Genomic DNA, 14,967 nt, shown 5'->3' on the forward strand with positions numbered 1-14,967 from the left:
TGTTTGAATTATTGAACATACATGTCGGTCGTCTTCAATAAAAAAAAAAAAAAAAAAGGTGATAAATAATCAACAACACAGAAAAAATAAAACCTTTATAAGAATTTGAGGTTAGGTTGTTGTGATCTTGCAGAATGTCTATAAATTGTGTCTCCTCTCTTATTGTACAAGCCTGAGATCTCAAGTCCTAAGTCTCAACGCAAACACACACACACTCACTCTCTCTCTCTCTCTCTCTCTCTCTCTCTCTCTCTCACACACACACACACACACACCTAGGACTGCTGCCACGTGGGCACTTGACGCACCATCTTACCTCACTATAATCACATCTGTGTCAATATTCAAACTATAAAGATCACTCTCTACACACACACATCTTGGTCTTAGTCCAAGCCCTTATTGTTGCCGAGTCCATTGCCCCTGTTAAAAAGAAAGGACTTCAAACTTAACGGCCGCACCTTCTCTTTTCTTCTCTCTCTACTTCCTTTTTATTAATGGCCAAAGGAGGAGGACTCACTATAGATCCTGATTCAACTAGTTTCTTCATTACCAACAAGCCAACTGTATTAAACTCTTATACAGAACCCAATCATACTAGTAGGTTCAAGAATGATATCATGGACATCTCTACCAACCCAATTCGTAACAGTGGTGATGAAGATGTTCCTTCTCCTGCAAGTGCCAATTGGAAACCAGTAATAGTCAATGAAATGGACTTCTTTCCCGCCGACAGGAATTGTTCTAAGGAAAGTCATAGGGTTAATATCAAGAAAGAGAGTGCACAAGATATGGTGATCCGCAGTTTGGGAATTAAAGTAAGTTAAAAATTTTATGCAAAAAAGTTTCTGATTTTTCTGTGTTCCCTAGCTTTTTTTTTTTTTTTAAACAATTGATTTTTGGGGTGTTTTTTTTAGACTGGTTTGAATCTTACCACAAATACTAGTAGCGAGAAGTCAAATGAGGATGATAGAACAAACAACGCGAGTAACAAGAAAAGTTTTAATGAGGTATTAAACTTTGACACAAATTATTATCTGGGTTTGAAATTTATTTCTGTTTTATTTAGTTTTCAGATTTATTAAGATGAAGGTTTTTCTTGGTGTAGTTGATAGCTCTGCAGGCTGAATTGGACCGGATGAGTGTGGAAAATGAACGCCTAAAAGTTTTGCTTAGTCAGGTGAAAGATAACTACAATTCCTTGCAGATTCATTTTGCAACACTGATGCAACACCAACAGACTCGAAAGGCCAAAACAGGAATAGTTGATGAGGTAATTTTACTAAAATTACAATAAAGAAAGCTCATCTTGTATATCTATTGTATAGATGTAAAAAGGTTGTATTCAGTATACAAAACTCTCACTTCTATACGAAGTGGGAGAGGTGTAGATATTTGATAAGCACCATCAAATTAATAGTACATTAATTCTCTATGAATTTGCTTAGGTGATTAATGGAGATAAAAGCAATGGAGGAGGCCTAACAAGACAGTTTATGGATCTGCATCGAGTTGAAAAAGATGAGCCATCACATACTTCTTCTGAAGGTGGATTGCGGGATTGTTCTAGATCACCTATGAAAGACAAGGTTGAGTTAGAGTATAAAAAACAAAAGATTTGTAGTAGTAGTAGTGAGATTATTCAGTTGGATCTGGATAAGAGTGATTCTCGGAATGGTACTACAACAACTGGGAGAGAGGATAGCCCAGACCAAGCAATTCCAGGGTCGGTTCTTAACAAAGCCCCTAGATTTACTACTTCAAGGGATAATGATCATCAACACTCAGAAACCTTGTCAATGATCAGAAAAGCACGTGTCTCAGTTCGAGCACGATCAGATGGAACTACGGTAAGCAGTACTGTTGAACTTGCATATGTTCAAAATTTTTACAATCAGAAAAAGATTTTAACAATCATGTTCTTGTTAATTTGATAATTGATAACATCAAGGAAGTTAATGTCTCAAAATGAAGAAGGTATAGCTTACATGTGCACACACCCAAAAAGTCAAAAATGAAAAGTTTTAGCTGCTAGTCTAGCACCAATTACGTTTGTAATTGGGAGTTTATATAGTTATTAAGGAATTTAAAAGGAAATTATACCAATAAATAGTTAAAACATTAGAAACCATTGGAGTATATATATCAAAAAGTTATTTTACTTATAAAATGCTTAAATGATAATTGAAACTAGCTTTTAATTTGATCAATCTTAATTATGCCCCAGATTAATGACGGATGCCAATGGAGAAAGTATGGGCAGAAGATGGCAAAAGGAAATCCATGTCCTCGAGCTTATTATCGTTGCACCATGGGAGCTAGTTGTCCTGTTCGCAAACAAGTATGCTTCCTTCCCTTCTTTTTATGCTTAATTAAGATTTTATATCCTAAATTTAACGAATGTCCCGTCACTAAATATGCTTTTAAATTTGTACTAATATTTAATATGAACAATGAAATAAATTGAAACATCATTTTGTTTCATACTCGATTTTTTTTATTATCACTAGACTAATTATGGAATTTTGGTTTTTCAATAGGTACAAAGATGTGCAGAAGACCGGTCGATCCTTATTACCACTTACGAAGGTAATCACAACCATCCACTCCCTCCGGCTGCCATGGCAACGGCATCCTATACATCAGCAGCTGCATCAATGCTACTCTCAGGATCAATGCCCAGTGCAGATGCACTGATGAATTCAAACATACTAGCAAGAACTGCACTTTCTAGCTCACCAAGTTTCGCAACACTTTCAGCTTCAGCTCCATTTCCTACTGTTACATTGGACCTCACTCAGCCTAATAATGTCTCACAGTTCCAGAGGGCAGTACAAGGCCAGTTTAACATGTTTTCTCCAAGCTTGCCACATTTCATGTCTGGGCCACAAGTTTTCGGTCAAGCCCTTCAAAACCAATCAAAATATGTGGGTCTTCATAGCTCTCAAGGAATAGAGCTTCCTCCCTTTGCATCCAGCAATCAGATACATACACCCTCATTGAGTGATGCAATTGGCTCAGCAACAGCTGCCATCACAGCAGACCCTAACTTCACTGCAGCTCTAGTAGCGGCCATTACCTCTATCATTGGTAACGTTCATTCAAACCACGGTGGTAACAGTACTCAGCCAACTACAAGAAACAACGACAACAATTGATGAAGCATATACTGTAGCTTCTTTTTAATAAAACAGTTCACTGCAACCTTTCAATTAGTTGAAGGAAAAAACAAAAAACAAAAAACAAAAAAATTTATCTCAATTTCTTCTTCTTTTTTTTTTTTTTTTTTCAGGATAAAAATAATATTAGACCGTGTTCTCCTCTAGCTATTAGCAAATTGTGCACTTCTCTTTTGTTTTCATTAAATGTTAGGACACATATTATGTCAACCACAAAAGTATTCTCATCTATATGTCACTGTTTTTTTTTAACTCTAATCTCAATTTTTGCTAACCGTTGGGACCCATGTTATGTCAACTAAAAAAGCAATCAGTTCTGTATGTCACTGTCTTTGGTAAATCTCTTATGTGCAGTTAATTTGTATTTGTCAAAACACAAAAAAGGTGCTAACCCAGCTATACCCAAAAGGACTAGTTAATTCGGTTGTAATTAGGGATTTTTATAATCAATTATATAATTTAGACCAACCTCTAATACATATCCGATATGAAATTTTAATACACGTCTGTGCAACTTGTACTTTATATTCTAATCGAATCCAAAGAATATGAGGCATGCTTCACAGCACTATACATGAGAGAGAGAGAGAGAGAGAGAGAGAGAGAAAGAGAGAGAGAGCAATGGATATAACCATGTTAGGATATTAGTGTGTTGGCATATTCGGTGCCTTATTTTCTTGTATTAATTTGTTTACTACTTTTCATTGTAATTTGTACACTTCGTTGGATAATCTAGTAATTCGTTGAAGAAGTCAAGAGCTAAAGTTGAAATTGAAGACTTTACAATCTCGCATGAGTGAGTTGAAAGGGTTAGGCCACTTTGTAGGCAAGTTATTTAATTTGAAAAACTGTTGGATAGCAATCTCGCCTCTCACCTTGCTTTTCACTTTATCCATCAAGGTTGCCAGAATTTGAGAAATATGTAATTTTTTTTTCACTGTTGTTCAGATTCATAAACCTCATTATTTAACTCTCATTTCTCATGATTTTCTTTTTTAGAGAATTCCCATATTGAAGAACTAGAAAGCAACTAAAACCCTAGAGCAAAACCCATTTTGTTCTCTCTATCTTCATCCTCTCTATTATTCCAAATTCCAAATTCGTTGAGATGAGAGTTAATACCACACACATCTTGAATTCTTGAGTGTTGATTGGTGTTGGGGAATTAATGGATCAATCTCAAATTTTCAAGAGGACTTGAAGTGATCAAGGAGACTTGATTGTGCGGTTGGTAACTCAACTTACGGATCCGAATACTAACAAGGAGAATAGAATTGAGAAATTGATTGCTAACTGAAGCTAGAGGCTCAAGTACAAAGTCATTACTTAGCTTAGAGGGTTTTGTATTTGATTTGTACTGAAACTATTCTTATTAGTGGATTGTTTGGTGCTATAGGCCTTAATTTTTTATTTATTTATTTATTTTTGGCTCTATTTTGGGTTTTTCTCTCTATAAACACTTTGATGTGTTTGGGATGCCTGTGTTGTGATTGAGATTTTTTTTTTTCTTTTTAAATCTATCCACGGATATATGACCAATATAATTCATCACTTTGGTTATATCTATTGTGGGCCATCTTTTGTTGGAGGACTACAGGTAGTGCATTAGGTATTGTAAACCTTAATAGTAATGGTCCGTTTGGATTGAGAGAGAGAGAGAGAGAGAGAGAGTAGAGTAAATTTAACACAAAATTAGTACAAAATTAACTTATTTTTAGTCAACTCTACTCTATTTTCCTCCACTCTCCCTCATTCCCCCTTCCATCCAAACAAGCCATAATAGAATTCTAGTTGACATAGATTCTATATCATAACTGTTTAGAGAGAGAGAGAGAGAGAGAGAGAGAGAGAGAGAGAGAGAGAGAGAGAGAGAGCGAGAGAGAGAGAGAGAGAGAGAGAGAGAGAGAGCAATAAGGAGGCCATGGCTCTGGACCTATAACCCCCCCGCCACCTAAATTTAATTAAATTATGTAATAATCATATAAATATTTAGTTTAAAAAATTACTTCTAACTTTTCCAAGAATTCAATTGGTCTAGCCAGCTAGGGAGGAAAAAAAGACGGATGGCATGTGTCCCTTCTTAATAAAATAGAATTAAATAGCTTTATTATTATTATTTTAAATTTACGTTTTTGGTATTTTAACAATTATAATCTTTTAGTAAGTAACAATCTTTCTTAATCAATTGAAAATTAAGGAAGGACAAACTAAGAAATTATAGATTATACAACTTTAAGCAAGGTTATTATTTTACTTTTAATTTAAGGTAGTTTCATTCTCTTGAACATGCATTTTTGGCTTTCTTCTATATCCATATATTTCATATTAATTTTTTACTCAAAATTTTGATGGAGGTTGTAGTAATGGTATATACATAAATCCAAAACACACATGCGTGCCTACACACACTCATTGGAACACACGCACGCATATAAACATATAGGGCTATATTTGTAATCAAATTTTTTATAGAACTTTGGCAATGGTTGGTAACTACAAAATCTACCTCATGTTTATTGTACATTTGTACTTATTCTTATATTTCCTAAATAGATTTTTTTTTTTTTTTCATGTATTGATTTAGTTTTAAATCTTTTTTTTTTAAATTCCATTTTTTTTTTATCTTTTGGTTTCCCCCCAAAGATGAAATTCTGATTATACACCTAAAAGGAAATAAGATTATTTTGCTTTGGCCTCATTGCCCCTAAAAATAAAATCGACAAGAAAAAGCTTTAAGAGTCTAGATCTCAATTTAGTGTATATATAAAATTGTTGTGTTGTAATCTACCTATTAAGGATATATATGGATAGATTAATTCTAGACTAGCACTATAAAGTAATACAGCTATGATCTTTAATCTAAGTACAATGTATTAGTACAAGTAACAAGTCCTATAAAAAAAAAAAAAAAAGTAACAAGTTGTACAGGTATTCTGAATTTAGATCTATATATATATATATATGTAGGAAATCAATTTTACATTAATTTCAAGTTAATATTCCGGGTCAAATTAGGGTTCCTTTCTTACCTTATCTTTTCAGTATTCAGGGTATATGAAATATTGTTGGCAATTTGAGATCTCTGAGTATAGGATGGGATATATATGGTAGGGTCAGTCTGTAGAGCCTGATTTTAGGCCATCAAACTTCAAAGAGCTGCCTAAGCAATTACTCTAAGCAGCAATTAAGGTCAACATTGGAGGGCTGGGTATATTCTATATTGGTCGGGCGGTCAGTCTATTTTTCCAATAGTTAGTAACAGTCCCAACAATATTACAGTTTGGACAACTTAATTAGGTGCAAGCTGGCGGCAATGGCCGGCCTATCGTTTACTATATATGTGGGCGTGCAAGCTGTCTTGACCTTACTGTGCTTTGCAAGACAAGCCATTTTCAACTTAAGATTAGGTTAAGATAGAGCTTAATTATTAGAGTTATGCATGCTAGCTAGGATTAGTTATTGGCCTTTTCTTGCCCTGTGGCCTTGGTGTCTTGCTTATTTCATATACCTAGCTACTACATGCAAGAAACCTAAAATTTTCAGACTCCCTAGCTAGCATTTAGATTAGTCCTTAAGTTTACCTTTTGATCAAGCAACTGTGAAAGTCTTTGACTTCTAGCACCTAAGTTAAACCTTTTAATAAACGAGGTTTGAGGACTTCGGTACTTAGCTAGGTTTAGAAGTGGATATATAGAAAAAAAAAACAAAGGAAGACCAGTAGACTTCTTAAGATCCGCATGCAGCCTGTAATTACCAACTTGCATCAACTTTTTTTTGGTAAAACCAAAATTGCATCAACTTTCATCAATGTATATGTTGCCAATGGCCTCTAGGTTAATGACATTTCCTTTCCTTATTATTAGCAAGAATGATGGATGAAATTATAGTTTTGAATTTTGCTTTATACTTAAATTAGTTGCCAAGAAAGAGAACAAGAACGCATCTAGCACAAGTAATTATTATTAAGTATTTCCTGAGCACTGTAAATGGTATTCCCTTCTTTCATATTCATGGTAGACTTCACTACAAATGTAAAAGGAAGGAACATTATTCAATATGCTCTTAAAGTACCTAAGAATTTTCCATCTAAAACAAGCATTTTTTCTATCAATATTGATGAGAACTATCTCCTTGAATATATCCTTACCATTTTTTTATTTTGCCTTTTCCAACTGTACTCTTTTGCTTCATTATTGTTATTCTTAGATTCAAATAAAAGCAGAAAATTGAAAAGGAAATTAGAATATTCATGTGCTAAATCTCTTGGCTTAATTTATGTCAACCATTTTGTTTGATCATAGAGAGATCAATATCAACAGCTACTACTTTTAATGGGGAAACTTTAAAAATAGGTTCCTATTCTTTTACCTTAGTATTTCAAACTATTTCGTAATTTTCTTCAAACTTTGTTTTTCTTTTTTACGTGTATATATAAAATACTTAATTATCATCCATATTTTGGCTGTAAATCATTCTACGTATCAGCAACAATAACACACTAGAAGAATCAAATTCTAAAAGGTTTATGTGCTCAACAACATTGAGAAATTTCTAGAATAAAAAATAAAGCTATCATTAATCTCTCATTAAAAACCAAATTAATTTAAAACAAAGAGAAGTTATAGCAAAGATAATACATGCAAAAACTTGGAAAATTAGTTACTTAACCTACTTTCAATTGAATTTATATGCAGTAAAGATAATACATAGAAATTTGCTATTGGATTAAAAGTCCAATAGAGATGGGTTCAAGTAATAGTCTTTGATAATGACATACTTTATGGTGCTATATGTATTTGTGATTCAAACTTCACTTTTCCCTTCTTTCACTATCTACTTATTAAAAATTAGAAAAATAATAGAGATTAGTGATTGCCTGAGATTTCTATATTTTAACTTGGTATAAATAAATCATAACTTTGAAGCCTTTCATGCGTTGAGCCTTTTAATTATTTAATTAATAGGAAAAAAGGTTGTCCAGAATGATTCGAGACTCGACCCATCCAAGGAAACCGACCAGATCCAATTCGACTTCGGCTGACTTGACTACTCCCACGATCGGCGGTGGATCTTCAATCCCAGAAACCGATTTCGGCGGGTTAGTTTCGGTTTTCCTCCCCTAAAACCCGAAAAACCAGAACCGATCGAAGAAACATAGAGTCCAATGAAAATTTCCAGATTCCTGCCAAAGTTTTCTAGATTCTGGCAAAAAAACCCAAATTCCGACCAAAGTTTTACAGATCCCGAAGAAAAACTCAGATTCCGGCGATATTTCACTTAGATCCGATGAGATTTTGATCAGATTTGGTGAAATCTCATTGAATCCGGTGAGATTTTCGTTCGATCTGAGTTTTTCTCACTGTTTTCTTATCGTCTTCTCAGATCTGTGACTTCGGCCGACCCACCCACCACCTATTGATGGTTTGATCTGCCCTATCTGATTACTCCAGCGGTCAATGGCGGGTTCAATGTTTTTCCATTCGATTCCAGCGGGTCGGTTCTAGGTTGAGCACAAACCCGACCCAGACCAACCTGTGGACAGCCCTAGGAAAAACAAAACAAATCGAGATTGCATCCTAGAGTGCTTAACTAGATAGAGACGCGTGTTTGTAATACCTTATTATTATTATTATTATTATTATTATTATTTGTACCCATGTCAAAATAAATTCCCTTTTAATTGGAAAAATAATTATATGATGCATGCTTAGCACACTTAAGTAGCAATAGCCAACCTTGCTAAGCTTTGTTGGAGGATTGCTTCAAGCCCGAATGCACCTTGGGCACTTATGCTCACTTTTAAATACCTTACCCCTGTCAGGTTAGGTGAAAGGGGAAGAAGATTACCTGCCTCAAGTACTTGGGCAGCTTGCAAAGATGGGGGTGTTATATTCAACAAAGGATTAAAGTGGTCTATCTCTAATGGGGAGGCCGTGAGTGCCTGGGATGATTTTTGGCTTACCTCAGGCCCTCTTAGGAAGCTTATACAAGGTCCTCTTTTAGAAGGGAAAGGGAAGAAATCGGCTAAAGAGTTCCTTGCAAATGTGTTTGACTCTTCCTTTGTTTTCCCAGATTCAATCCTTAAGGAAATACAAGGAGTGCCGCTTGCTGCCAACCCTCTCCAAGATGATATTCTTATTGGGGCTTCTCTAAGGATGGAAGCTTCAATCTTCAGTCGGCTTACCTTCTTGCTAAGGGTTTAAACCCTTTGAAGGCAAAAACCTTTCCAAGTATCAAATTCTTCCTTTGGCTTTGCTTCCACTCCAACATCCCTACAAAGGAAGTGCTGGGTTCAAGGGGTTTTAACTTGGATAATACTTGTGATCTGTGTGGAGTTAGTACGTAGTCTATTATCCATGTTTTGCGTGATTGAAGTGTGGCTAGGGAAGTTTGGAGGAATTTGGGTTTTGATGATACTAGACAAGATTTTTACGGCACCACACTGGTGGATTGGCTTAAAAACAATTGTGAATCCTATGAGTATTTGTCTCAACCACGTATACCTTGGAAATATGTGTTTCCCCAAGCTGTTTGGCAGATTTGGTTGCATAGGAATCAGTTTATATATAAGACAGGGAGGAAAGAACACAACATTCACGTGCAAAGCATTAAAAGGGGTGCTAAGTTTTTTGCACTCATCCTTGATTGCTCAAACAAACCATCTAGAGTGCAAGTTCAGATTAGTTGGAAGAAACCTTTGGCTGGTTGGATGAAGCTTAATACTGATGGTGCTGTTTTTGGAAACCCAATCCAAATGGGGGGAGGAGGTGTGATACGGGACAACAATGGTGAATGGGTGGTTGGTTTTGTGAGGAAGCTTGGGAGTATGTCCAGCGTTTTGGCTGAGCTTTGGGCCCTCAAAGATGGCCTCTTACTTGCTCGGCAACGTGATATTCTCAATGTTAATATAAAACTTGATGCTGATTTGATTGTACACTTATTTCATAACCCCTCCTCTCATAATCTCATGTTAGAACCCCTTTGAATGACTGCAGGAACCTTATCAAAACCTTCCCTAGCTGCATAGTGGCTCACATCTTTAGGGAAGCCAATAGATGTACTGACAAGCTTGCTAACATAGGAGCAACTCAAGCTGTTAATTTCCTTTTGTTGTATGAACCACCACCTGTGGTGGTTGATTTGCTAGCTTTTGACAAAGCTGAGCTCTTTTGTAATAGAATGGTTGTTGTTTAGTTTTATGTTATCAGCTTGGCTAACCAAAAAAAAAAAGCAATAGCCAACCATTTTTTTATATATAAAAATTAAAAATAGCAAACCATTTTATTCGAGGTAGCATGTACTATTCTTGAAATTCCAATGTTCCAAGACCCAGCATTTTAAACTATTATCACCTCTAGTTGACCCAAAATGATCAAAACAATTTGGTATAATATATTAATATCCACTATAAAATTATATGCTCCATATATATTTATTTATCTACCTAACTTCTTGAACTATCTATCTAAATTCGATTGACCTTAAGTCAATGAACATATAAACTCATGAAGGTTTGGCGTATTTTTCAGCATTTATTTATTTAAAATTAAGTATTCTTCTCCAAAAAAAAAAAAAAAAGTATTCTAGACTAAGATATAAAGAATTGAAAATTAATTTACATAGATGAGAAATTAAAAGATTACAAGAATTTATCTATGACGCACGATAATATCTGGGTATATATATATATATATATTAATTTGATAGATCTTAACCAAAGTCAACGTTCTCTCAAAAAAAAAAAAAACTAAAGTCAACGATTTTAATATAAACTCTACAAAACCTAGACTAGAATCGAGACTACAAAGAGAGAAAGAATAGAAAAAGAATTTAAATAAAAGAGAAATTTAAAATTTTACGAGAATTTGACTCAGTAAAAAGGGATAGAGAAAAAAAAGAAAACACATATCATAATTATTTTTTACATATTTATTTACATCAAGAGCATTCACATATGTAATAGAAAAATGTGTAGAATTTACACAATTTTACCTAAAAATGACACACATCAGTCTGTGTATAATTATATAAATTTACACGTTTGTTACAGTAATTATATAAATTTACATTCAGTGGCGGTTCTAAGATTTTTTTTTCTAAGGGGTCAATAATGGTTGTGACTAACATCCTTAGCCAGAAACTTGATATACTACTGTGTTGTGATTGCCTTCCTGTCTCTTCATTAAAATAATTCTATTGTTGGGCTTGGGTTGAAGTGCAAGACTCCATTACTCTAAGTGGGCTTGGGCTTCCAAATCCAGTTCCTACATGCGTAATAGCAATGTAATGAGAAATTTAGCATAATCAATATCATGAAAATTGCAAGAAAAAACTATTTTAGTACCTCCTAATGTACCGGTCAAACTATGCCCTATATGTTTAATAGCTCAAGCTAATGTCAATAGTACCACTATGATTCTTCATTCCAGTGCGTAAGCATGTGTTACATACTAGTTTTATAATAAAGGTTTACAAAGTGATATGGTAGTGAAATGTGATTAGTGGACTTTTTTATTTATTTATTATTTTATAGAATTTCAACATATAACATCCACTTTTGGTGATTGCCATCTTTATCATTATGTCAAAACACCAATTGGTTTTTGATGTAAGCGGGAAAATCTGTTATTCAATTATTAAAGACTTAATTAGTTAAGTTAACTGGAACCCACGGTTAGTGAACTTTAATGACATAATACATGAATGTCAAAAGTGTTTTTTTTTTTTTTTTATTAGTGTCACATTAAGTTATAAGGTTTATGTAGTAAAATTTGTAGTATAAGAAAATGGGTACAACTTAGGTACAATTCTATAGTCAGCTCTCTAATTGAATTCAAACCTATAGTTATATTAAATTTAATTGTCACTAGAAAATAAAATATTGTTTCCGTTTTATTGGTCAATATAACCAAGTGTTTGAATTTAATTAAAAAATCTAATGTGTTGTAATTAAGTAATTTTTCCTAAGTTTTATTACCCAACAAAAATTATTTAATTAAGTAATTAAATATAAGAAAATACTACGCTTAAAGTTGTTGTTAGCTCAACTGATAAAGTCTCTAATGGTTAAATAAAAGATCTAGGGTTCAATCCCCATCTATACTAAAAATCAATTGATGTTTTGGTCTAATTATAAAAAGTCATCATCAAGAGCGGATGTCATAGGTTGAAATTATCTTTAAAAAAAAAAAAAAAGTTGTTGCATAAGGCCCAAAATGCATTGAGCTGGCCTATGGCAAGAAACTGCCCAAGCAACCAGGTTCTGGGCAATTAAAGTTCTCACTAAGGAAGACATGTTTACAGTCCAAAGATTGAAGACTAGCCTTTATATCCTTTATTGAACGGTTGATTTGGGTTAGCTTTGAAGGACTCCTCCAACCCAAACTAATTTCATTGGGTTAACTTGAGAAACTACCAACCCAAATCAATACACAAATGCTAAATAATTAATCCAAACAAACTCACATGTGATTACTTTGGATCAATTTGGGGCATTGGGCTGATTTTGCAAGGCCTATTAGGCCATATATTTTTACTCTATTTGCATATTTTTTTAATTAGTATTTGGGCTCAACATTCAAAAGCCTAATGGTCTATTTGGATTGAGGGGGAGGGAGGGAAAGTAAAGTAAAGTAAAGTGGAATTGACCTAAAATTAGTTATTTTCAGCCAACTCTACTTTAGTTACTAACCCTCTCTCCCATCTTAGTCCAAACGGGCCCAAAAGTTTTTGGATCAAATTTGAAACATAGGTATAGAATAAGGGAAAAGTTAACAAATATCCTGAAATCATTAGTTTAGCAATTATTTTTAGAAATATTTATGGGAAAAGAAAAGGCAATTGATTTTTTCATAGATTTTTTTATATTTCCTATAAAAGTAGTATTAAAATTTTCCTGAAATTGTCTATTATAAAATGTCTTAAGAGCACTTGTTAATCAAACCCATCAAATAATTGGCATAATGTGAGAGTGTGAGTATATGAAATGAAATGAGAGGTACTAAATAAAACTAGACACATGCAATAAAAAAAATGTTGGAGGAAGTTTCTAAAATACCTAGTATTTTTATACTTGGGACACATCAAACTTTGGATTTTTAAATAAGACAATTTAAACCCTAAACTTTCATAAATTTACAAAAAAAATTACCCAAACGAATTTGCCCATCACATGTTAGTCCTCTTAACGATAGAACTAAAACAAAACCCCAACCCAACAACATATCAAATTAGAGGGAGAAAGAGAGAGAGCAACTATATATATATATATACAGAGAGAGAGAGAGAGAGAGAGAGAGAGAGAGAGAGAGAGAGAGAGAGAGAGAGAGAGAGGGCGTGAATGTGGGATTCGATTGGGTTTTTGGTATATTTGTGAAAGTATGTGGTTAATTTTTTTAAAAAACAAATGTCTATAAAACCATGAGCGAAGAGTTAAGCTCATTATGCCTCTTCACATAAAGGCTAATAAGTGTGGATTGACGATCTAACTTTCTTAATACATTAGCATTATGCCCATGCAATGCACGGCTTAATCAAAATTTATATGTAAATAATTTTTTTATTAATTTATTTAAAATAAATAATAAAAATAGGACAAAATTTAGGTACAATACCTTAGATATTGTTTCTTAGGTTTTCCTCTTAAGATTCAGCCATATAACTATTTAAATAAAAAATACACTTCTATCCATGAGAAAAAATCCACATAACAGAATTTTAAGAGGGGAACCTAAGAAACAGTACCTAAGTACTGTATCTAAGTCTTGCCCATAAAAATAAATGAATATTTTACTTTTAAGCTTCATAATGAATGCAAGTTGTGTGAAAATAAGGTATCATAAACTGCATAGATATATATATATATATATATATATTTATATATATATAATTGAATGGAAGATAGTAGAGGTACCTAAAAAAAAATATATATATATATATATATATATATAAAATGATTTTCAACAATACATTGAACTTTAAGGCTCAACTAATGACATATATTTAAATAGAAAATCCTTGAATTTAATAGTTAAAAATTATCCAAAACAATAATTGAAATCATGTTTAAGTGAAATCTCAATTCAATAATTAAGAACAACCTAAATTATTAAACATTTAAAATTTTGAAGTATAGAGAGACTTACATGAGAATTTAATTTTTGTCCTTGAAAGTATGGAAGAAGGTACTGAAACTTGAGTGAGTTTTACCCTACCAAGTTTAAGTCCTGTGCGTTGCACGTTACATGTGTGTGTATATGCATGAAAAATTATCTGAATTTAATATTTATTGTAGAAAAGATGTGGTATAGTCTTACCCTAGTCTAGCTAATTCTTGTTATAATTCCTTCCTGTAACGTGTGTAGATGCATGAAAAATTATCTAAATTTAACATTTATTGTAGAAAAGAGGCGGCGTAGTCGTACCCCTGTCTAACTAATTCTTGTTATAATCCCTTTGTTTTGCAGGAAGGGAGAAAACCCTTCTTTTATAAATTTTTTTTTTTAAAAGCCAGCGTAATATATAATAGTTAAGATATTAATCTTTGGAAGTGATATCTCATACAGATTAGTATTTCAATTGTGGGTTTTGGTAGTTAGAAGTTAGCGCATAGTAGTTAATAATTAGAAAATTACTTTGAAATTTTTTTAAACCAATCCCTTAAAAAAGTTTTAGTAGAGCTTAAATCACATTAATAAATTATCTCTCTATTCAATTTATTTTTAAATCATGTTAATAAAAAGTTACTAATAAAACTACTGTGGGACCAGAGAACTTATGATCCGGCCCA

The 14,967-nt window shown here is 33.2% G+C and overlaps 1 protein-coding gene across 1 annotated transcript; it reads left to right on the forward strand.

Annotated features, from left to right (window-relative positions):
- Window positions 1–313: 313 nt before the first annotated feature.
- On the forward strand, window positions 314–3,394 carry LOC115957738 (WRKY transcription factor 6-like). The gene is made up of 6 exons (XM_031076055.1): window positions 314–818; window positions 918–1,010; window positions 1,109–1,273; window positions 1,449–1,850; window positions 2,228–2,341; window positions 2,541–3,394. The coding sequence occupies exons 1-6, from the start codon at window positions 498–500 to the stop codon at window positions 3,156–3,158; spliced, it is 1,713 nt and encodes a 570-aa protein (XP_030931915.1). The 5' UTR covers window positions 314–497; the 3' UTR covers window positions 3,159–3,394.
- Window positions 3,395–14,967: the final 11,573 nt, after the last annotated feature.

The sequence above is a fragment of the Quercus lobata genome, chromosome 8 (genome assembly GCF_001633185.2).
Source record: "Quercus lobata isolate SW786 chromosome 8, ValleyOak3.0 Primary Assembly, whole genome shotgun sequence".
Classification (NCBI taxonomy): Eukaryota; Viridiplantae; Streptophyta; class Magnoliopsida; order Fagales; family Fagaceae; genus Quercus; species Quercus lobata.